General features: G+C 41.4%; 1 protein-coding gene across 3 annotated transcripts; it reads left to right on the forward strand.

The window, feature by feature from the left end:
• The first annotated feature begins 844 nt into the window (after window positions 1–844).
• On the forward strand, window positions 845–20,292 carry upf2 (UPF2 regulator of nonsense mediated mRNA decay). 3 transcript variants are annotated; one of them, XM_056367287.1, is made up of 21 exons: window positions 845–953; window positions 2,120–2,488; window positions 2,657–3,436; window positions 3,522–3,682; window positions 3,777–3,968; window positions 4,054–4,203; window positions 4,386–4,489; window positions 4,694–4,779; window positions 5,728–5,836; window positions 5,914–6,027; window positions 6,123–6,239; window positions 6,486–6,875; window positions 8,133–8,408; window positions 8,605–8,788; window positions 10,842–10,990; window positions 11,889–11,993; window positions 12,274–12,372; window positions 12,712–12,885; window positions 15,549–15,690; window positions 15,803–15,923; window positions 17,805–20,292. In XM_056367287.1, the coding sequence occupies exons 1-21, from the start codon at window positions 922–924 to the stop codon at window positions 17,812–17,814; spliced, it is 3,864 nt and encodes a 1,287-aa protein (XP_056223262.1). In that variant the 5' UTR covers window positions 845–921; the 3' UTR covers window positions 17,815–20,292. The 3 variants fall into 3 exon arrangements, with proteins under 3 accessions (XP_056223262.1, XP_056223263.1, XP_056223261.1); XM_056367288.1 differs by having other exon boundaries at window positions 17,808–20,292; XM_056367286.1 differs by lacking the exon at window positions 17,805–20,292 and adding an exon at window positions 16,045–16,386.
• The last annotated feature ends 1,465 nt before the right edge of the window (window positions 20,293–21,757 follow it).

Here is a 21,757-nt window from a genome sequence, read left to right on the forward strand (position 1 = left end):
AATTCATATTCATTTACAACTACTACCAATACTTTTGCTACTGCTGCTACTACTACCACTACCATGGATGTATTATAAGACTATCCATCTATTGATATATACAGTTAGTGGTTGAGGAAGTAATTACATCTTTACTTATGTGAAAATAGCCATACAACAATGTAAAAATACTCCATTACAAGTAAAAGTGCTGCATTGAAAGTGTCATACTACTCATAATTCAGAAAAATGTCCCCTATTAATGCGCCTATCATAGATATAATATAAATTACACTATTGGATTCGTATGACACATGTTTTAATTTCTAAGTACAGATTTACAGCTGTAGTTGGTCAAAGTGGAGTTAGTTTTATATTCTTAGTATTAGTATATTCTTAGTTTTATATTTTATATTCTGTGCATACTTAAATCTATGATAATCTAATGTTATATATTATAATATAAACATAAATACCATATCCATAAATAAATATGGATATGGTATACACTACACAATACACCAATACAACAATAATGTGTTTGAATATGAATATGAGAAAGTAAATAAATAAAAACAAAATTTCTTATTAATTGTATTTCATTTTAATTAATTTTAATTTGTTATTTATGTTCTATTTAAATTTAAAAATATTTTTATTTATTCATATATCTTCATTTTATTTCCTATTTGTTTTTAAATACTTTTAAAACACCGTTACATGAATAGTCGCCATGAGCATTGCCTGTCGATGTGACACAATTTGAATGAACCAAAATATGACGTTGTTCACGGGTTAAATTATAATGCGATAATATCAAACCATCTAATACGAATACGAAAAACTGTGTGAAAAATATAACTAAATGAAATATTTTCAGTAAGGCATCATGTGTGGGGCCATCATGACGGGGTCCTACGTTTCACACGGAAACCGACGCTAATGACCGATGTTTGTTTTGCTACAGTTAGCAGGTACATATTTTCAATTTACTGGAACATTTACACGAAAATGAGGATTGCCAAGCAGGGATTTACAGTGTATATTATTTCAACTTTACACTGTAACGATTTATTGCTCACTAACTATCAGTTTAACGCTGCTAAAACGTTTGTTTACATTGGTTTCTGCGCGTCCACTGAAGCTAAAGGCGTTAGCTAAACGCATTAGCTCTGCCAATGCTAACCGTGTTTTTGTCATTAATGTGTGTTAACGTTTAGAACGTTACTGCGTTTTTACATTGTTATAAAACGGATTACCTTCTCTTACAGCTAAGATTTAACTTAACTCATCACTAGCACAGAAGAGCGCTAACTTTAACGTGCTAAATTAGCCAGCTGTGCTAGGCGGCTAACGAGCGGTGTCTGCAACGAAGCTGCTGCGTGGTTGTTTGTTAAAAATGTTATTTTAAACGAGACTCTCGATTTATTTTTTCGATTCTGTACAATTGGTTATCGAGAAAATACAACTAAATATTGTGGGAGAATTCATTTTATTTCGGTGTCATGCGAATCTATAACACATTTACATCAAGCATTAACTATACAGCTGTTTCCATCAGGTTGGATACACATTAATCCAATTAATTATTTCAAGAAAAGAAAAACTTTGCATGAATAAACCCACTCATTGATGCTCGATCACTCATTGATTCACGGTTGTCTTCCCATTCATTACTTAAATAAGATGCCAATTTAAATGTCTCTTTTTTTCTAACAACCATTTAAGTCCTTGTGAATCATTCATACCCATCAACCCACTCACATGCTTTATATCATTAAACAAAAACTAGTACGAAGGACAATAAAACAATATAATGATTTTCATTTTTAGTTTCCTCTAAGTCACACACACTGGTCAAAGTCAAGTTTCATCTTTCACAGCAGTGAACAGACCCATCTCAATAAGAGGAGACAGAATACCAGCTCTCATCTAGGCACAAACAAGCCTTTTTCTTTCTTCGATTCATTAAAAAGGACATAATTTTAGAAAAATAATCCTATTTAATTAGTGCCACAACAATAAGTTGTGCAACAGATGGAATATTTACTCAGACAGTTAGGAGAGTGTTTAAGGATTCTGGAAATGGCTTCAAAATAGCAGTGTTGTTAAACAACTGTTTCTTGTTGTCTCTCCTCAGTATGCCTGCTGAACGCAAGCGCTCAGTAAACATGGATGAGAAAGATGTTTGCTCCTTCAGTAACAAGGAAAAAGAGAAGGACAGAGATGGTGAGAGAAGACCAGCGTCTGCTCGGGATAAAGCAAAAGATGAGGCCAAAATGAGTGGTAAGAAAGAAGGTGGCAAGGAGGAGAAAAGAAAGCGCCTAGAGGAGGAAAAGAAGAAGAAAGAGGAAAAGGAGCGAAGAAAGAAGGAGGAGGAAAAACAGAAAGCGGAGGAGGAACAGAAAAAGAAAGAGGAGGAGGAGAAGAGGCAGCAGGAGGAGCAGGAGAGGAAACTTCAAGAGGAGGAGGCTAAAAGACAACGTGAGGAGGAGGCAGCACTTCTGAAGTAAGTGGTGGTGAACTTTGCTGTTGTCGTCTTTGTAAAGCCTCCTTCTTCTCAGAGGCATAATAGATTCAGCATCATCAATATCAAATCAAAGAAATCCGATGATAGTTTTTTGCTTTTGTTTTGTTTTCATCATATATCTTTATCAATTTTACCTACTTTCTACAGGGAAAAGGAGGAGGGGCATCAGCTGCACCAGGAGGCCTGGGAGCGCCATCAGTGCAGGAAGGAACTCCGCAGCAAGAACCAGAACGCCCATGAGGGTCGACCTGAAGAGGCCTTCTTCAGCCGACTGGACTCCAGCCTTAAAAAGAACACTGCCTTTGTCAAGAAGCTGCGTACACTCACTGAACAGCAGCGGGATTCACTCTCCAACGACTTTGCTTCACTGAACCTCAGCAAGTACATCGGCGAGGCCGTGAGCTCCGTCGTGGAGGCCAAGTTGAAGATCTCTGATGTGGGCTGCGCTGTGCATCTGTGCTCCCTCTTCCACCAGCGCTACGCTGAGTTCGCTCCGTTACTGTTACAGGCGTGGAAGAAGCACTTTGAAGCAAGGAAGGAGGACAAGGCGCCTAATGTGAGCAAGCTGCGCACAGATCTACGCTTCATTGCCGAGCTCACCATCGTCGGCCTCTTCACAGACAAGGAGGGTCTCTCGCTGATTTATGAGCAGCTGAAGAACATTATTAGCACCGACCGGGAGACGCACACTCATGTGTCAGTGGTCATCAGCTTCTGTAAGCACTGTGGGGACGACATTGCTGGTCTGGTGCCCCGTAAGGTGAAACTGGCTGCTGACAAGTTTGGCTTGTCCTTCCCTCCGAGCGAGATCATCAGCACAGAGAAACAGCAGCCCTTCCAGAACCTTCTACGGGAGTACTTCACATCACTCACCAAACACCTGAAGAAGGACCACCGGGAGCTGCAGAACATTGAGAGGCAGAACAGGTGAGTACATCCTTTGTCAACGGGCAATAGAGCTCCTTGGTCACTCTTTGTTGCTCACTATCATACAACTTTCTCCCCTTTTCAGGCGAATTCTTCATTCCAAAGGGGAGCTGAGTGAGGACAGGCACAAGCAGTATGAAGAGTTTGCCACTTCCTACCAGAAGCTGCTGGCCAACACTCAGTCCCTGGCTGATCTGCTGGATGAAAACATGCCAGAGCTGCCTCAGGACAAGACTGTGCAAGAGGGTGTGTAGTTAAATTAAACGTGCTCTTGAGATGTTTGTTTTTACACGTGTGTCGTATTTTAAATATATGTAAATCTCTTTCTCTGCTCTCTCAGAGCATGGTCCTGGTATTGATATTTTCACCCCTGGTAAGCCTGGAGAGTATGACCTGGAAGGAGGGATCTGGGAAGATGAAGATGCTCGTAACTTCTATGAAAACTTGGTGGACCTGAAGGCCTTCGTCCCTGCCATCCTCTTCAAGGACAACGAGAAGAGCGGCCAGGGGAAAGATAAGGATGACGCCAAAGGTATCTTTCATGACTCCACAGACAGATGAAGAAGGAGAGTCTGTCAGTGTTGTTCTGACTGTGCTGCTGTTTCTGGCCTCTTCAGATGGGAAAGAAGGGAAGGACACGGCCAGCACCACAGAGGAGCTGGAGCTGGAGCTGGAGGCTCTGGAAATCACAGATGAACCTCTGGAACTGGAGGGAGCAGACGAGGCGGAAAACGAAGAACTGGCCAAAAAACTACTGGATGAGCAAGGTAAACAAGTCCTTTTCAGAAAAGAATGGTAATTTTACATGTCAACCCAATGTCAGTTGTACCTAGAGATCACACCTCAGTTGTACGACTACAATTATAATCAGTCTTTATATTTCAAACTTGAAAACATAAAGCATGAAACTCCCGGTTTAATGTTTAATGTTTTATTTTTGTATGTGTAGAACAAGAGGACGAGGAGGCCAACACAGGGTCCCACTTGAAGCTAATCGTGGACGCCTTCATCCAGCAGCTCCCGAACTGTGTCAACAGAGACCTCATAGACAAGGTGAGGAGAACGTTTAACACGGTGTACATGTTGTTTATAAGTTAAAATGTCTTATTTTGTGTCGGGATGATTTGATAGAAACAAATGAACAAAATTATACTGTGAAAGCATTTCATCCATATTTCCACCTGACCTCTGCTCTTACATATTATACAGCGTTACAAATGAGTAATGGCAGGTCATGCACTTTGTTTTCTCCTGCAGGCTGCCATGGACTTCTGCATGAACATGAACACCAAATCTAACAGGAGGAAGCTTGTCCGTGCTCTCTTCACTGTCCCCAGGCAGAGGTAAATCTTTGCAAACTGCATCTATATGCTGACCATGAGTATGTAGATAACTTTTAAACCATATGAACAGCTTTGATCGATTTTAAAGCTGCACTAATCCATATTTTTATATTTGCAATGGATCAAATGTCTGTGTTGCCTCGGTGCCCTGGAGCGATTTAGCCTCTTTCAGTTCATTGTATTGATAGATCTGCTGTTAACCACCTGCCCAGCACCAAACAGCAGACAGACACAGTTAGAGACAACGTTTAGCAGCTAAAGAGCCAGATGTTTTTCTGTGCAGTTAGTAGTAGAGACCAGAACAGAGCAAAAAGAGAGGGAATATTGGACTAGATTAATCAGGAGTCCATAAACAAGACTCTGAATTAATAAACATGGATGAATAAATTCAGTACCATACCTGAATGTATCTCATATAGACACAGACAGTGGACTGAAGCTGCTGCTCGGATGTGTAGACAAGGTGTTAGGATGGGAATAATCTACAATTATCATTACTGTCGACTAATTCCATGAAAAGCCAAAACCAACATTGTATTACACCATCTCTTAATTCCTTTTGACTTTCCTGCCTGTGGTGTTCGGCCTCAAGCCCATTGGCTCCTGCTGAGGATGTAAATAAAATAAAAAAAGGCTCAGTAATTTCCTAAAACAGTTGGACACTAGCTTCTAACAAACAGGAGGAAATAGTGCATTTGTTGGGGACTATCTTCAGCGGCGGATTAATACATATATGGTGCTCTAGTGTGTATTTGGCACTGAAGAATAGGACACATCAGGCTTTGGATATATACTACAACATATGTAATGTTGGTTTGGGTAATTTCATGGGATTTATTGACAAGGAAGATATAGACTGTTACCTTCAAACACCAGCAGGTGGTGCTGTTGTCTTAATTTCTAGTCTCTTGCTAATCAGTGGCGCGCTGACTCTTCCTCCTGTCTCAGGTTGGATCTGCTGCCCTTCTACTCTCGCCTGGTGGCAACTCTTCATCCCTGCATGTCAGATGTGGCTGAGGACCTCTGCTCCATGTTGAAGGGAGACTTCAGGTTTCACGTAGGTATATAGGCATAATACTCTGAATGACAAGGTTGAATTTTTTTGATAATTTTGTGTGTGTTTTGCGCTTTTAGATTCGGAAGAAGGACCAGATCAACATCGAGACCAAAAATAAAACGGTCAGATTTATCGGGGAACTGGCCAAGTTTAAGATGTTCTCAAAAACAGACACGCTGCATTGTCTCAAGGTGGGTGAAGAATCTGTTTCTGAGATCTGAGGCTTTGTTTTCTCTGAGCTGATTAATGGTAATGTCTTAACTGAACTGTGTGTGTGTCCCAACAGATGCTGCTGTCTGATTTCACCCATCACCACATAGAGATGGCCTGCACACTGCTGGAGACCTGTGGCCGCTTCCTGTTCAGATCCCCCGACTCTCACCTGCGTACCAGCGTCCTGCTGGTCAGTACACATCCTCATCGTCATCACAGTGGATCAGCCTGGTTAAAACAGACAATAATAATCCAATACAAATCTTTATTACCCTGCCTTCAAGTGTGGCTTCTCAGAACAGCTGGAAACACTTCTTCCTTCCAGCATGTTTACATGTTAGTTAGTTAGACTGCACTTTGTAGAAATATTGAACATTGAAGTTGTAGTGTTTATGAAAACAGCTGATATTTTGGTCAAATCCTGTCTGCGTTTCAGGAGCAAATGATGCGTAAAAAGCAGGCGCAGCATTTGGACGCTCGCTATGTGACGATGGTGGAGAACGCATACTACTACTGCAACCCCCCGCCCATGGAGAAGACGGTGAAGAAGAAGCGGCCGCCGCTGCAGGAGTACATCCGCAAGCTGCTCTACAAGGACCTGTCCAAGGTCACCACCGAGAAGGTGCTGAGGCAGATGCGCAAACTGCCGTGGCAGGATCCCGAGGTCAAGAGCTACCTGATCTGCTGCATGGTCAATATCTGGAACGTGAAGTACAACAGCATCCACTGCGTGGCCAACCTGCTGGCCGGCCTGGTGGCCTACCAGGAGGACGTGGGCATCCATGTGGTGGACGGAGTGCTGGAGGACATCCGGCTGGGCATGGAGGTAAGACTGTGATGTAATAACACTTACTGACAAAAGACGAGAGGGTTTTGTTTATGTATCATTGATGAGTCCAGAGTGGTGAGGTAATGTGCAGTGAGAGAACAGGAAGACAAACAAAACCAGGTGTAAATCTTGACTGACAGTTTTGACAGCTGATTGAAGCCATGTTGCTACTGTCATAAGTGTGACGGGCACCGCTGCATGCTGCAGGACACGTGAGAATGTCGCCTGGCACAGTCATGTTTTCACAACACCTCTGACTGTTTCATGTGGTTGAATCTACAACTCTGTGACACCAGAGTATCAACATGCAGAATATTAGAAACTGCTTGTCTCAGATCTAAAGGTCAGAATTATGTAACTCTGATGAGTCGTTCATTTTGCTGTTAATAGATTTGTACCTTTTACTTTAGATTTCTAATGCAGGACTTTTTACTTGTAGCAGAATATTTTTAAAGTGTTGTATGGCTGTTTACTTTAATATAAAAAGAGCAGTTATTTAAAATATTAACCAAAATTGCAACATGACCAAGTGCAGTATTGAAATTGCAGGAGCTGCAATTTTTATGCCGACAGTCAGGGCTGGAGTTTTCAGGTTCTCCGTCTCATTCTTGTGAACATGATATCTCAGTGACGCCTTGAGGTAACTTTGGCACAAACTCTCACCTGGACTCAAGGCTGAACTCATCAGATTTTGGACAAAGTTCACAGTCACAGTGACCACACACTCTTGTGAAATGCCGGAGGTAATTTTATGAAACGGTCACAAAACACGTTTTTGGCCGTAACTCACAAATTGCTACACAATAGCATAATAGCTTATAATAATAGCATAATATGAAGTGATGACGCTTCTGGCCATTGTTCAATACTGTTTCTCAGGAAGAGGAGATTGTGACCATATTTCCTGCAACTTGGCTGGTTGGTTGGTGGAAGCAGACAACCGCAAGGCGGTAATTCTAGTTTTGATAAAGGTGAAATGTGTCTCAACATACCATAAATGAAGCATTGTGATGCTACGGAGATGCAACGGCCTATAAATCATATTCTCCAAACATAAAGGAACGTGTTTGTTTTGTAAAAGTCCCCGAAAAAATCACATCATCATCATATTTTTATGTTTCAGTGAAATGCAAAAATGACCATTCCCAATTAAATTCTGACTCATATATTTGCATATATGATTTTTTTTTTTTTGCATATCGTTCAGCCCTAGTATCGGGTCTGAATCTGTCATCCACTGCTGTCTATTCACAGGTCAACCAGCCCAAGTTCAACCAGCGGCGGATCAGCAGCGCCAAGTTCCTGGGCGAGCTCTACAACTACCGCATGGTGGAGTCGGCCGTCATTTTCCGCACCCTCTTCTCCTTCATCTCCTTCGGGGTCAATCAGGACGGCAGCCCCAGCCCTCTGGACCCCCCAGAGCACCTGTTCCGCCTCCGCATGGTCTGCACCTTGCTCGATACGTGCGGCCAGTACTTCGACCGCGGCTCCAGCAAGAGAAAGCTGGACTGTTTCCTCATCTACTTCCAGGCACGTCTGCTCACAATACACCTCCATGCTCAGTCCTGTGTTATTGTGCACATACGTGAATGTGGTATTGTTCTGTGGATTGACTAATTAATTAATTGACCAATCGTTGCAGCTGTGTACTTTTCTCTATGCAGCCATTTATGCCGTGATAAATCTCAAGGGACTTCAATAAAATGATGTCCTGTGTTTTCTGCAGCGGTACATCTGGTGGAAGAAGAGCATTGATGTTTGGACCAAGGACCACCCGTTCCCCATCGACATCGACTACATGATCAGCGACACCCTGGAGCTGCTCAGGCCCAAGATGAGACTCAGCTGCTCCCTGGACGAGGCCACCAAACAGGTCGCCGACCTGGAGAGGGAGGTGCTCGTCAAGCTCGGTAAGAGTGACACAGTGTGCTCGTATCTAAAGTGTCTATATCCGGCATGTAATTACTGCATGTGTGAAGGATTGTGAGTGTGCAGCAGCCGGTCTCTCCGGTCGATCCGCTCTCTGTCGCCCCGGCTGAGCAGCATTCCCCGGTGTGTAGGAGGACGATCGATCGTGCTGCATCATTCCTCACCCTGCTTCATCTGTCAGACAGGTTCATCTCAGCTAAACGCACATACCTCACACATACACTCAGTCAAAGGGCCCAGACAATACAGAGATTTAAGGAATGATAATTGTGAATTAAAATAAATGAAAAGAAGGACGTCGGTCACCGAGTTTCTCTGTGCAGAGTTTATTAGAGGTGGTTCACCACCAAAAATGTTAATAATGTTTTGGTATGTCCGTGACATGTATCCATGTGTTCCACATCGATTGACAGGAATGTAATCATCTGTTTTCAGAATCAATTAATCACAGAAGTCTTGTTTTTATGCCAAGACTCTGATTCTAGTTTCTCATAGGACATGATTTTTAGGTGTTGTTTGTAAACTGGATATATTTGAGTGTTGATCACAAGTAAATGTCCACAACTCGCAGAAATAACAAAAAGACTGAGATTCATCACATTTTTACTGCTTTATTTTATAACATCAGTGAATGACAAGTCACAAAGTTGGAACTGCTGTTAAGTTCCTATTTGCTCACGTACTGTCTGTACTGTCGTTCATGTTGTCCTACTAAGACTATCGTTGTGACTCTTATGTGAAAGTGACTCGGGCACTTGTGTTTTGTGGGTTTTGTATTAAGACATATTTGAAAAACGACTTTCCAGGAATGCAGAGACAGAAAGAGACAGAACACAATGAGCGAGACAGAGAGTAGGAAGAAGGAAACGTTTGTGTTGCAGGTGTATCTTCAAAGCACGGCAGCACTGGCTTTGTTCAACAGTATCAAGGTGTTGACTTGGAATGTGCAGAGAAAAATGTAGATATTAGCTCCACCCTCAGAGAGAGTGACACTGTGGGACCGACTGCAGGCCGCTGCAACACTCAGATCCTTTACTGAAGCAAAGTTAGCAGGACAACAGTGTAAAAATAAATAAGGAACATGTACCGAAAGTATCAAAAGTAAAAGTACTTATTCGTACTGTGGCTGATTGTTTATGCCATAATTAGATTTTTAATACTGATACAGCAGCGAGCTACTTTGTAGTCCTTCATATAAAGTTAAATCACAAGATGGAGAAATCTTGAAGCACAAGACAAATCTGAGGGTCGTGACAGGATCAGTGGGAGAACAAAGAAGATAAGAGTGAATGGATTTGTTCTTTTGGACTGTTCTCTAATCCTTGTGCTTTTTTATTGAAAGATCAGAGTTTTACTTCTTTGAGCCTCGTTTGTACTAAAACATCCGTGAAATTTAAACCGCAAACAGCTGATTTTTTTTCTGTCAGTAACCAATTCTTTAATCTTTAACAACAGTTTGTCTTTTATTAGCTTATTATATGTTTTTACATGACAATCTAACTCTGCAATGTAACTAGTAATTATAGGTGATAAATAAATAAAGTGGAGTAAAAGCATAAAGCAGCATAAAAAGGAAATACAAGAACCTCAGAAACATATGTAAGTTCAATGCTTTAATGTGTGTGTGTGTGTGTGTGTGGAGGAGAGCATGATTGATGAGGATTAGAGGCCCCCTAAGTAACACAGTGGTCCCATTGTTTTACTGTTCATACTTGAACCGGGATCAAACATTCCTCGGTTCCCGAGTCACACAAGACCTGATCTTCAACCTCAGGCCGCCTGCCTGACTTCATTTTTCTCACCGTCACCACAGCTGCATAATTAGCTCCTGTAATTGGTTGCACTTCTTATCCAGGTTGACTAATGAGGCAATAATTCCCTCCTGAATATTTGCTGAATTAATACCTGAAGCTTTTGTTTGAGTGAAGCTGCTTCCCCTGGTTGGGCGTGGCTGCATGCATTTTGATAACGATCTCTCATAACCACCTGTGTGCAATCTAATAATCGCACGTTGTACATTGTGTTTTCATCAAGGTATGGCCATGGAGAAGGACGGCCGCTCCAGCGCCATGAGCGAAGGGGACGGGCTTGACGAGGAAGACGACGACGATGACGAAGAGGGAGGCGCTGACACTGAGGAGCAGTCGGGCAACGAGAGCGAAATGAATGAACAGGAAGAGGATGTGAGTCCTTTTGTCCTGATGACCTAACTCTCCAAAACTTCACCTTGTTCCTCTGCCCAACTGCCACTGTTGTGTTGGTGGAGTGACGCTGTGACATGACAACTGATGGCGTCTGTAAATAATGTTGTTCTTCCTTGATGATCTTGTTTGGCTGGAGAAGCCCCTGAAACTGAGGCCAGAACTTGTTTATTGTGTTGGAAAGTCACAGATAAAATCATAGTGTGTAATATGAAAAGATTCTGATCTCAAGTCTCCAGCTCCAGTCGCTTCCGGGTGGATTTCTTTCAAACGTGTTTGATATTCGTGACTGACAACAGCTAAAGACTTAGATTAGAGTTTTTCCCTCTTTGGAAATTTGCTCCAACGTTTTCAGACGTGAAGATCGACCGGCAGCTGGTCGATGACCAACGTCGTCATGGGGAGAACAGTCGTATCCCAGCAAGCTCTTTGCTAACTGACAGCTCGCTCTGTTGCCTCCCTAGCATTTTGATATATGATACAAAAATACTTAGTCTCAGAGATTAAATATTTGTCGCTGCCACAGTAGTCTGTCTGAAGATAAAGTGAAGATTCATCTTTTTATTTTATCAACAGCGCTGCTCTGAGGGCCTTAAATGTACAGATCAGAGCTGCAACGATTAGTTGATTCATCGAATTGTCAATCATACAAAAATCGAATAAACGTTTTGGATGAATCACTTCAGCCGCTTATATTAAAATGAATTAAGTGAAAGATTCAATGAATAATCCAACGTATTGGTTCAAATTCTACTCGCTGTTTTACAAGAGCATAAATATGTAGAATCAGAATTTTCATAGATTTTATCAGCAGAATTTCCATTCAGTTAACAGGTTGTGCCTTTTTATTTATTTATTTATTTATTTTCTTTCCACACAGGATGGGTCTGAGAACGAAGAAGAAGAGAGGGAGGAAGAGGAAGAAGAGAACACCGACTACCTGACCGACTCCAATAAAGAAAACGAGACTGATGAGGAGAACAATGTAAGATAGAACATATGAGGAGCTGTGGATAAGAGACTCGGTGCTGAACCCGTAAATCTGTCCACAAATTAAAAAGCAGTGTAATCACCGTCACGATTACAGGATGAGTGATGGTGAATGTTGACACAGACCAGAGGTTGGAGCAGGTTATCATTAACGTCCTAACCTTGGTTCTGGCAGCAAGAGACTATTTTAAATTTAGCTTTAAGAAAACACTGATTTTATGAGACGACAGGGGAACTTTTTATCTGGTTGTGTTTAATTTGCTGCGTCTGTGTAGGAGGTGACCATCCGTGGCGGTGGACTGAAGCACGTGGCCTGCGCTGAGGATGAGGACTTCATTCAGGCTCTGGATAAGATGATGCTGGAGAACCTGCAGGTACGACATCCTGCTGCTCGGCTGTCGGCTGAACTGTGAATGCAGTGAAGTCTTTGCGCCGTGCGGTCACTGGTTTTGCTCGCTTGAATTGTTGTTCCTGTTCATACTGTTCATTACAAGATCCCTGTGTAATGAGGTTTCAGTGTAAGTGAGGGGGAGAGAAAGTTTAGATCATTTAAAAGTTTGTTCAAAGTTTGGCAAATTGACCCTCTGTTTTTCTGCTGAAACAAACTTCCCCTCTGCAGCCACTTTCCTTCGATCCGAACATCCCAGATTGACGCTTCTTCTCACGGTTAAAGGTACAAACTTCTCCTGACTGGTGTGTTTGTGTCACTGCAGCAGCGCAGCGGCGAGGCGGTGAAGGTGCACCAGCTGGACGTGGCCATTCCTCTGCAGCTGAAGAGTCAGCTGAAGAAGGGGGGCTCCGGACAGACGTGCATCGGGGAGGGAGACTCGGACATCTCCGACACCATGCAGTTCGTCATGCTAACGCGCAAGGGCAACAAGCAGCAGGTAAAAGACACACGAGAATTGTATTAAATCACCTTTAGATCACAGTATTATTATTAATTATCCTTAATCAAGTAGAGGACTGTGTATCTGGGTATATATTGAGTCATCTGAGAGATACAGGCTCCTGCTTTTAACTGTGTCTGTCATGGAATACCTAAGAGCACATGTACAGAAAGAGTCACAGGGTCGTAGCCGGGGCAGATTCTTACCACCAGGGGCTGTGGAGAGAAACTTGTGTTTTCCTGTGGTCCAGAGCAGCAGCCTCCATCTTTTCTTCTCTACTGTCTGACAGTCGCTGTGTCTTCTTCTTGCTTATTTTGCAAAAGGCAGAGATCAGCACAAACAAATGCTTGATCGCCCTTTAGTTTTACCCTAAAGAGGACCTAAGGGACCCAGAGGTGTCGCTGGCTGACAAACAAAACGTCCATGGATACACACAAGGGACAGGACTGTAGTGCGGTTCTTCTGCTCGGTGTCTGGATGTATCTGAGAGCAAACGCACATGAGGAGAGGAGTGATACACTTTCACTGTCTCTGAAATTCACTCACACTCACACACTCTGACCGAGCCCAGGAATAATATTGACTCAGGACGTAGCTGTGTGTTTGTGTGGTTGTATTGCGTTTTTGTGAGGACCAGTTTCAGTTTTAAACCATGGTAGTGCAGACAGGTCTGGATTGTGAGGTCACTACTTCAAAGGGCTGTTTGAAGGTTAATTATAACTGATGTTATGTTATGGGAGGCGGCAGAAACAGGTAGAGAGCATAACATTGACATATCTTCACTTTTTAAGTTTGGTATTTGTGAATTTGTTTGAAATGAGTTGTTTATATTCACATCCAGCAGTTTCAGAGCAACACGATCGTTCACGTGGAGTCGTATTTGTGTCCAGTGTTCCCGCTCTTTATTTTAGCTCTGTGTTTGGTCTCCACCAGCTCCTGAGGGAAATATCTGGCTCTTTTTAGCTGCTAATTGCTCCACTATGTTCACCAGCTGCTCTCTGACTGTGTCTGTCTGCGGTTTGCTGCTGAGCAGGTAGAGGACAGATGCTTTTTACAGATGTGTCTCTGAAAGCAGCTGCTGCAATCGAGAACGACGCTATGAGAGTGAAGCAGAACAGTGAACCTACAAAGAAATGTAATATATAACACATATGTCCCTACATCAAAGGTAATGTTGTCATATATGTTAACTATAAGGATATATTATTATCACTTGTATACACCCTCTGAATATATGAAGATATAAGTTTATAACATAAATAAAATACCTATAGTCAAATGTGAGTTTATTAAAACGACAAACTAATTCAAATTCTATATATTTAAATGATGTAATAATAACATAAATATGTATCTTTTATATTTACATACATGATATCAACATACTTTGGGATGGATGTATATTTATGTAACATATTTCTACAATACAATCATACATACTTGTTTGTATTATCCTGACATTTATATCAATATATGAATTTTTTAGAATTTCCAATAGTTTCCATATGTAATTTTTACATACATAGGATAAATATACATATATTATTTTACTTCATATGTACATTTACTATATATATTGAAATTCAATACACGGTTGAAGTTTGGGTTAGGGGAACACGTTCTGTCGACGATGGTCCTCACAAGCATAGAAAGGCTAAGTGTGTGTGTGTGTGTGTGTGTGTGTGTGTGTGTGTGTGTGTGTGTGTGTTTAGGCGAACTGCAGCGGTGGAATGTGTGGTTTGAGGGCAGAGGCTGGCTCTTGTGCTGCAGGGTGTGTCCAGCTTTCTGCCCCAGCTCCAAGGTTTAATGGAGCGTTGAGTCCACACGGCTTCAGTCTGTTTTAAAGGACAACTGCCAGAAACACACAGGCTGAGAAAAAACAAAACAAAACACTTTTCATATGAAGTTTGGAGAGAACACAGAAAATCTTTGTAGGTGTGTTTGTGAGGTGTGTGGATGGGAAATGACTTTTCTCTCTCTGTAAACACACACGGCCTCAGCTGATTTACAAAGCATCCTCTATGTGTGTGTGTTTGTTTTGTGACTGTCCTCACTTCCTCTGCGTGGGATGTACCTGGAACCATGGCCGGATTCACCTCCTAGTGGGGCCCTGAGGAAATCGGTTCTTGTTGGGCCCATATTGAGCCCCAGTGTACATGGCGTTTTCATTATTTCCCCAGACATCCAGAAAGCAGCCAGTACACTAAGGACTGTTTGAGTCGTTTTTATCTTAAGATCTTTAAAGCACATGAAGACACACAAGCTCCTCTCTGTAAAACAGGGGCCACAGGACGGAGGACCCAACATCAGTGGTGCAAATGTCTAACAAAATACTGATTAATGCATTTACATACATGGAACTGACGTGGAGCAAACATGGGGATTTGGGGCCTCTGGGTGTTTGCCTCCTTTGCCTGGTTGGTAATCCAGCCTCGGATTGACCCAAGGCCGGTTGGTAACACAACGTATTGCTAACTGTTGCTCTGTGCCACAGGACAAACACTGACCTCCTGTCAGTACAGTGTGTTTGTCTGCCTGAGATTTAAGTCATGTGATGTCTGCGGCGGACGAGGTCGAACCAAACCTGTCCTGTGTTTTGTTGTTATTGGATCCAAGATCTTGTCGGTGTGTCACAGACACAGTGTGCTTCTCGTCAACAGTATAAGATCCTGAACGTGCCCCTGTCATCACACCTGGCGGCAAACCACTTCAACCAGCAGCAGGCGGAGCAGGAGGAGCGCATGAGGATGAAGAAACTCACCCTGGACATCAATGAGCGACAGGAGCAGGAGGATTACCAGGGTAACGCGCCGTGACCGTGGTTACTGATGCATGATGAGAACAGAACCTATACAGTCATGCATTTTTAAATCACTCACCTCTTTTGTGGTGTGTGTGTGTGTGTGTTTTACAGAGATGATGCAGTCCCTCGCCCAGCGCCCGGCTCCGGCCAACACCAACCGGGAGCGTCGGCCGCGTTACCAGCACCCGAAAGGTGCTCCCAACGCCGACCTCATCTTCAAGACCGGAGGAAGGTGAGACGCGAGCCCCACGATTACTCAACGCTGCCGACACTCAAACCGCACAATGTGTTGGGTCAGGGCTCATCATCTTATTCTGTACTGACCCCCTCCCTCCCCTCCCCTCCCTCATCAGTATCTCGTCGAACAGAGTGAAAAAGGCGAGAAATGAAGTGCGTGAGAAGCGAGACAGACAAGAGAGACAAGACAGGAGAGACAAGCAGCAGAGAAACCAGAGATATGTCACGGAGTAGACTAGAGCAGCCGCACACTGTGTGTCCATTATCACCAGAGACGAAGCTTCAGCAAGTTAATTAAAACAAAAAGAAAACACACACAGAGAAAAGCTTTTGTTGAGGACTTCCTGTTTATATTTGCACTTTAAACTGATTCTGATTTTCAGGTTCAAGTGAGATTATTAATTTTTCTTTAAAATCTCTGGAAACGTGGAAATAAAGATTACTTGAAGTTGATACTTTAACGTTAACAGCAGCTTGTGAGTCTTTCTTGCTCCTGTAAAGTGGAGTGACAACACAACATATGATTAAGTCTCCAGGCATTTTGTTAGATACAAATGCATTTGCACAAAAACATGAATTTTTGCTTTGGTGCTATCTTCATATTTTTTCATTTTGTGGCAGGTAAACTCATGTTTTGCCACAAATGTGACTCTTATTTTGGTAAGAAGTTTTACAGTTATTAGTATTTTATTTAACTATAGGAAGAAAATAAAAGACAAAGGAAAAGGGAGCAGAGGATGTGAGACACACAGTCAGTGTAGGGAAGTCAGAGCGTGTCAAGATATAAGATATTGATTTTAAATTACATTAGTCAACATTTGGTCACATGATCAGGCTGAGCTTGTCAGTTCGATATCCAGAGACTGTATAAACTGTCAGACCGCTGCAGGTAATGCTGCAAGTCACTGAGTTATACAGTTATATGGCAATGTTGGATTTTTGCATTAATGTGTTAAAGTGGCAGATTTTGTCGGTCGGAGGCAGAAATTTATCAAAAGACAAAAATCTCACTTTTGCGTTGGTGCTGTCGTTTGATACTAATATTCCATATGTTTCTATAACGGTGAATCTTTTTGGAGGGAAAAAGATTTTTATCTTTTTTTTTTTTTTTAATACAGTAAAATATAAAAAGATAATAAAAGAGATTTGTCAGGGATTGAATTTACTGGATTATACATATCTAGTTATTTTATGCATAGGCAGATTTTTAATTGATCTTCGTCACTTCGATAATGGAGAAACGTTAAAGCTATAATCCTTAAAGCAGCTGTAATCAATATTTTTATAACATTGTATGAAATCACAACGAACCTACAGAGATTGTTTGATTATAAATTCACCATATCAACTTAAAAGGTGATGACACGTCGGTGATGTGTTCACTGACCCTTTCTGACGGATGTAAAACTCATTCACTGACAAAAAAAAAATCTCGTAAAAAGACAGCTGTGTTCAAATACTGTTCAGCTGCTGTCGGAGAGTGAACAGGAAACAGATTAAATGATGGATTAATGCAGGGAATACCGAACTCCACCACCAGCAGTGAAAACCAATATAATCAATCAATCAATCAAACTTTATTTGTGCAGCAGTTTTCATACAAGTATTTTACAGATGAGTGAAAAACAAGAAGGACAAAGCCGACAATGAAATACAATAAATGTATTTAAAAAGCTATAATAACATTAACAAACAAAAAATACACACATATGTATAAGAAATTAATAATAAAATACAATAAAATACAATTTACAATAAAGATACAATAAAATTAGTAAATAAAATAAAGTGACAAATAAGTGTTGATTTAGTGAAACTCTAAATGTGTTCCTGTTGCTCAGCACCTCTACAGTAAATGTCCTGCTCTGTCCTCCAGGAGACGCTGATCGGAGTCTGGGCCCGGGCTGAGCGAACGAGCGAGCAAGAGAGCAAATGAACAAGCAAGAGAGAGAGAGAGAGAGAGAGAGAGAGAGAAAGAGAAAGAGAAGATCGGAGAGGAAACCGGTCCACAACGGGGAACGAGTCCTCCAGACACCCACTGATGATGCCGGGACCAGACCACACACACACACCCCCCCCTGACCTGAAAACACACTCTTACCCCGCTGAGGGGCCCGAAGCCTGAGGAGGAGAGACAACAACCGGGAGCCTAGGGGAGGGAGGGGGGGGTCAGAGGTCAAAGGTCAGACAGATGGCTCTCTTTTCTTTTTTGTCTGTTGCCTGAGATGACAAAAAAAACACACACACAACTGTCTGGACCAACTACAAAGATGACTGAACACCTGACCGGCCGACTGATGGCGAGACGGACAGGAAGGGCGGGGGGGATGAACGGATCGCCCCCCGCCGTCGCACCAGCTGGAGGAAAAAGCGACTCATATTTAGGAGTTAAAAACCTGCGAGTGGGTAAAAAAAAATTTACACAAGACTAGCAAAAGATACAGATTTTTTTTTGTCATTAGTTTTTTGTTTTTTTATTTTGGACTCGGGAACACGTCTGCTCGGTCTGAAGCAGCGCTGTGACGGAGACGAAGGACGGGAGTGCGAGGATTTAACACTGGTGGTGTGTTCACAGACTGTTCGCCCAGTGACGCAGAGGAAGACGATGATGTTTTATACACGGACAAATTATGAGGTTGAAAAGGTGGAAAAGTGACTGATGGTTTGGTCCTCTTGTTCTAGATTCAGAGTGGTGCATCACCACTTATTATCGTCAATATCGATCAATCTGCAGGTTATTTTCTTAATGAATCGTCAGAAAACACTGAAAAATGGCCGTTATAATGTCCCCACATCTTAAGCAGATGTTTTAAAATGTATTAAAACTTCTTATTTGATTCAACCAACTGTCAAAAAAACCCAAATATTATAATAATATAAAATAATAATATTTTACTGACAAATAAAGCAAAGAAAAGCAGCAAATCTTCACATTTGAGAAGCTGGAACCAGTGCATTGTGGGAGTTTTTGCTTGAAAAATTGCTAAAAAGATTAATCAGTTATCAAAACAGCAGCAGATTATGTGATTGTATATTTTATCTATAATCAGTCCCAAATTATAAAATTCTATCTAGGAAAAGTAATTAATTTTCTGTCAGTGAACTAATTGATTAATCAACTAATCATTGCACCTCATTGCGCCTGTCACTGCCTTTATGACACTTGTAAACTGTAAACGTTCTACTGTCATAAACACCTCACCAGCACTTAACGATGTGGTAACACTATATTTAATTGGTCTGTTGTTATCTGTTTCTACTGTTTAATTTTTCACTAATTAGAGGGAAAATAAACTGATCTGAGGCAGTTAGTTAAGTTTAGATGTTAATCAGAGCTGAATCGATTGACGGATAAATACTCAGATAATAGATTAATCATTTGTCTTTTTTTTGGGGGGGGGAGGGTTGCGATTATTTTAATTATCAATTAATCTGCAGTTTATTTCCTCAGTTAATCGATGAATTGTTTGGGGTTTAAAACACCAGACTGCAGAGATAGAAGTCGGAGCTCGAGGTGCTGAAACTAAAACAACATTTGTTCTTGAAAAGTTTCTGTTTCCAGTCTTTGTGCTAAGCTAAGCTAAGCTAAGCTAACTGGCTGCTGGTCTTAGCTTTACATTTACCTGCAGACATGACAGTGGTGTCGGTCTTCTCATCACTTAGCTACAAATGGAGCAGGGAAACATGAGCGATAAAAAACTGTTTACTACTTTAAAACAAAACAAAAAAAAAAAAAAAACTCTGAATCTGAATCAACCAGAACCAGAGTCTGACTCCATCAGACGCTTTCCCATCTCGGCCTCGTTCACACTCCTTGAAGATCTGGAAACCTGACGGCGTCATGTGACCTGCTCACACTGATGGACACCTGAGTGTACATAATCGTCACTTTTTCCAACTTCTGTCTCATTAGATGTTTTTTTTTCTTCTTCTTGTTTGTTTTTTTTCTCCAGAATCAGGAGCATCTAAGAGTTAGTTTTGACAATATTCAGCTTGCTTTGATTTGGATTTGTGTAGTGTAACGTGTTTTTTTTTTTTTTTGGACAAATGGATAACCGTGTGCCTGAGAGTCTTCCTTAGTGACGACAGTGACTATATTTTAGATTCATTTTATCTGTGGAGCCTGTAGATGGATAAATGTGCTCTGTATTCTGCTGCATGGGCCTTTTTCTGCACCAGCTCTGTGTCTTCTGTAGTAAAAGCGTCCGACAGTGGCTCTAATCTAGTTTGTCTGTGTCTAGATTCAAAAAAAAAAACTATCGTTGTTTTTTCCTGCAAGCAAAAGAAAACAGTAGCAGCTTCCAGCTTTTGTGTTTTCGGCTCATGGCGGACAGAAATTATCACAATAAAATATCTGAAGACGATGTCTGGGAATCAGGTCAGTCGTGTGTCGATGGCGTGTGCGTGTTTGAGAGGGTGCGGCCTGTTTGTCGAGGTCTAATTACAAGGCAGCAAACATAAGTATTTCCTCAGTTCCTGCTCCCGCCTCTGAACGCCGCATATGTAGGACACTGCTAAACATCATTAACATCGTACGGGGGCCCAGAGGGGTCAAATTAGTTGTTTCTTTTTGACTCTCGTTACAAAACCAATGAGCACTGAAGAGAAAGAAAAATTAATTTTGATAACTGATAATGATTGTTATTATCAAATGTGAATATTAACTAAAATTCCAGTTTTCTATAATAATAAACTCAAAATTGTTTTGTTTTTTCACTTTTTGTCAGAAAAAAATGAATTTGAATAAAACATCTGCTTGAGCTTCAGGAAATAAGGATTTACATATTTCACTGTTTTCTAACATTTTATCCACCGAACAATCAGTTATCAAAGACAATAACTCAGATGACAATGATAATAATCATCTTCTATGATGATATGATTGTTACTATGAAGTAAAGTTACTTTCAGGGCTACAGCTAGCAATTATTTTCATTATTTATTAATCTGCTAATGATTTTCTCAATTAATCAATTCGTTTTTTGACCTAAAAAATATAAAAAAATTGTAAAAAAAAAACTCAAATTACTTCACACAGAAAAATATGAAGCAAATTTAATAAAACGCAATTTTCAAAACAAGTGAGGAAAAATATAAACTAAAACAACAGACCTTTGTTAATTTGCCTAACTTACGTTTTTATGCACAAGCCCAAAAGTAAAGTCTCCTCTGAAACATAACTCTTTAAATTTTACAACCAAAATGTCAGAATGAGGAGAAGGGAGAGAACCGACGCTGGAGAGACACAAACATGGTGGAAATGTTTGTTTGTTTGACATGAAAAGGAAGTAACGAGTGTGTAGTAAGATTCTTCGTGTGGTAAACACTTTAATTTACTTTTTCCTGTGTCGACAGCTGCAGTGATGTGAGGATCCGGAAAAGCTTTACACAGACAGAACGAAGAGACTCTGAAGCTTTTAAAACAATGTAGAAAGTGTTGAGGTGTGTATGAAGACTGAGTCCAGTGCAGACCAGAAGTAGGACTACCAAGAACCGACGTGTCCCACAGGTGAGACAGTTTATTTTATGAAACACGAGTCAGGAACATTTGCGATGTAAACTAGAATAGAGAATGTGTTCAGACCAGACTTTGACTCGTCTCCCCGTTAAAGACGGACCAGAGATATATGTTCACTCATTAAAAGAGACACAACAGTCACCCTGAGACACACCCACAGATGATCCAGATGCCCTCCTGCTCTAGGAAACACACACACACACTCACATACACACACACACACACACACACACTCACACACACACACACTCTCTGAGCGCAGCAGCTCTCCTCAGTAAAGAACCCTCTGTGTTGAAGTGTTACGTAACAGT

Source organism: Seriola aureovittata, chromosome 22 (genome assembly GCF_021018895.1).
Source record: "Seriola aureovittata isolate HTS-2021-v1 ecotype China chromosome 22, ASM2101889v1, whole genome shotgun sequence".
Taxonomy (NCBI): Eukaryota; Metazoa; Chordata; class Actinopteri; order Carangiformes; family Carangidae; genus Seriola; species Seriola aureovittata.

Coding starts and splice junctions, on each gene's coding strand:
- upf2 (XM_056367286.1), top strand. CDS start 922: ATGACCGATGTTTGTTTTGCTACAGTTAGCAG. Junction 3,437..3,521: donor AACATTGAGAGGCAGAACAG/GTGAGTACATCC, acceptor TCCCCTTTTCAG/GCGAATTCTTCATTCCAAAG. Junction 12,886..15,548: donor GCAAGGGCAACAAGCAGCAG/GTAAAAGACACA, acceptor TCTCGTCAACAG/TATAAGATCCTGAACGTGCC.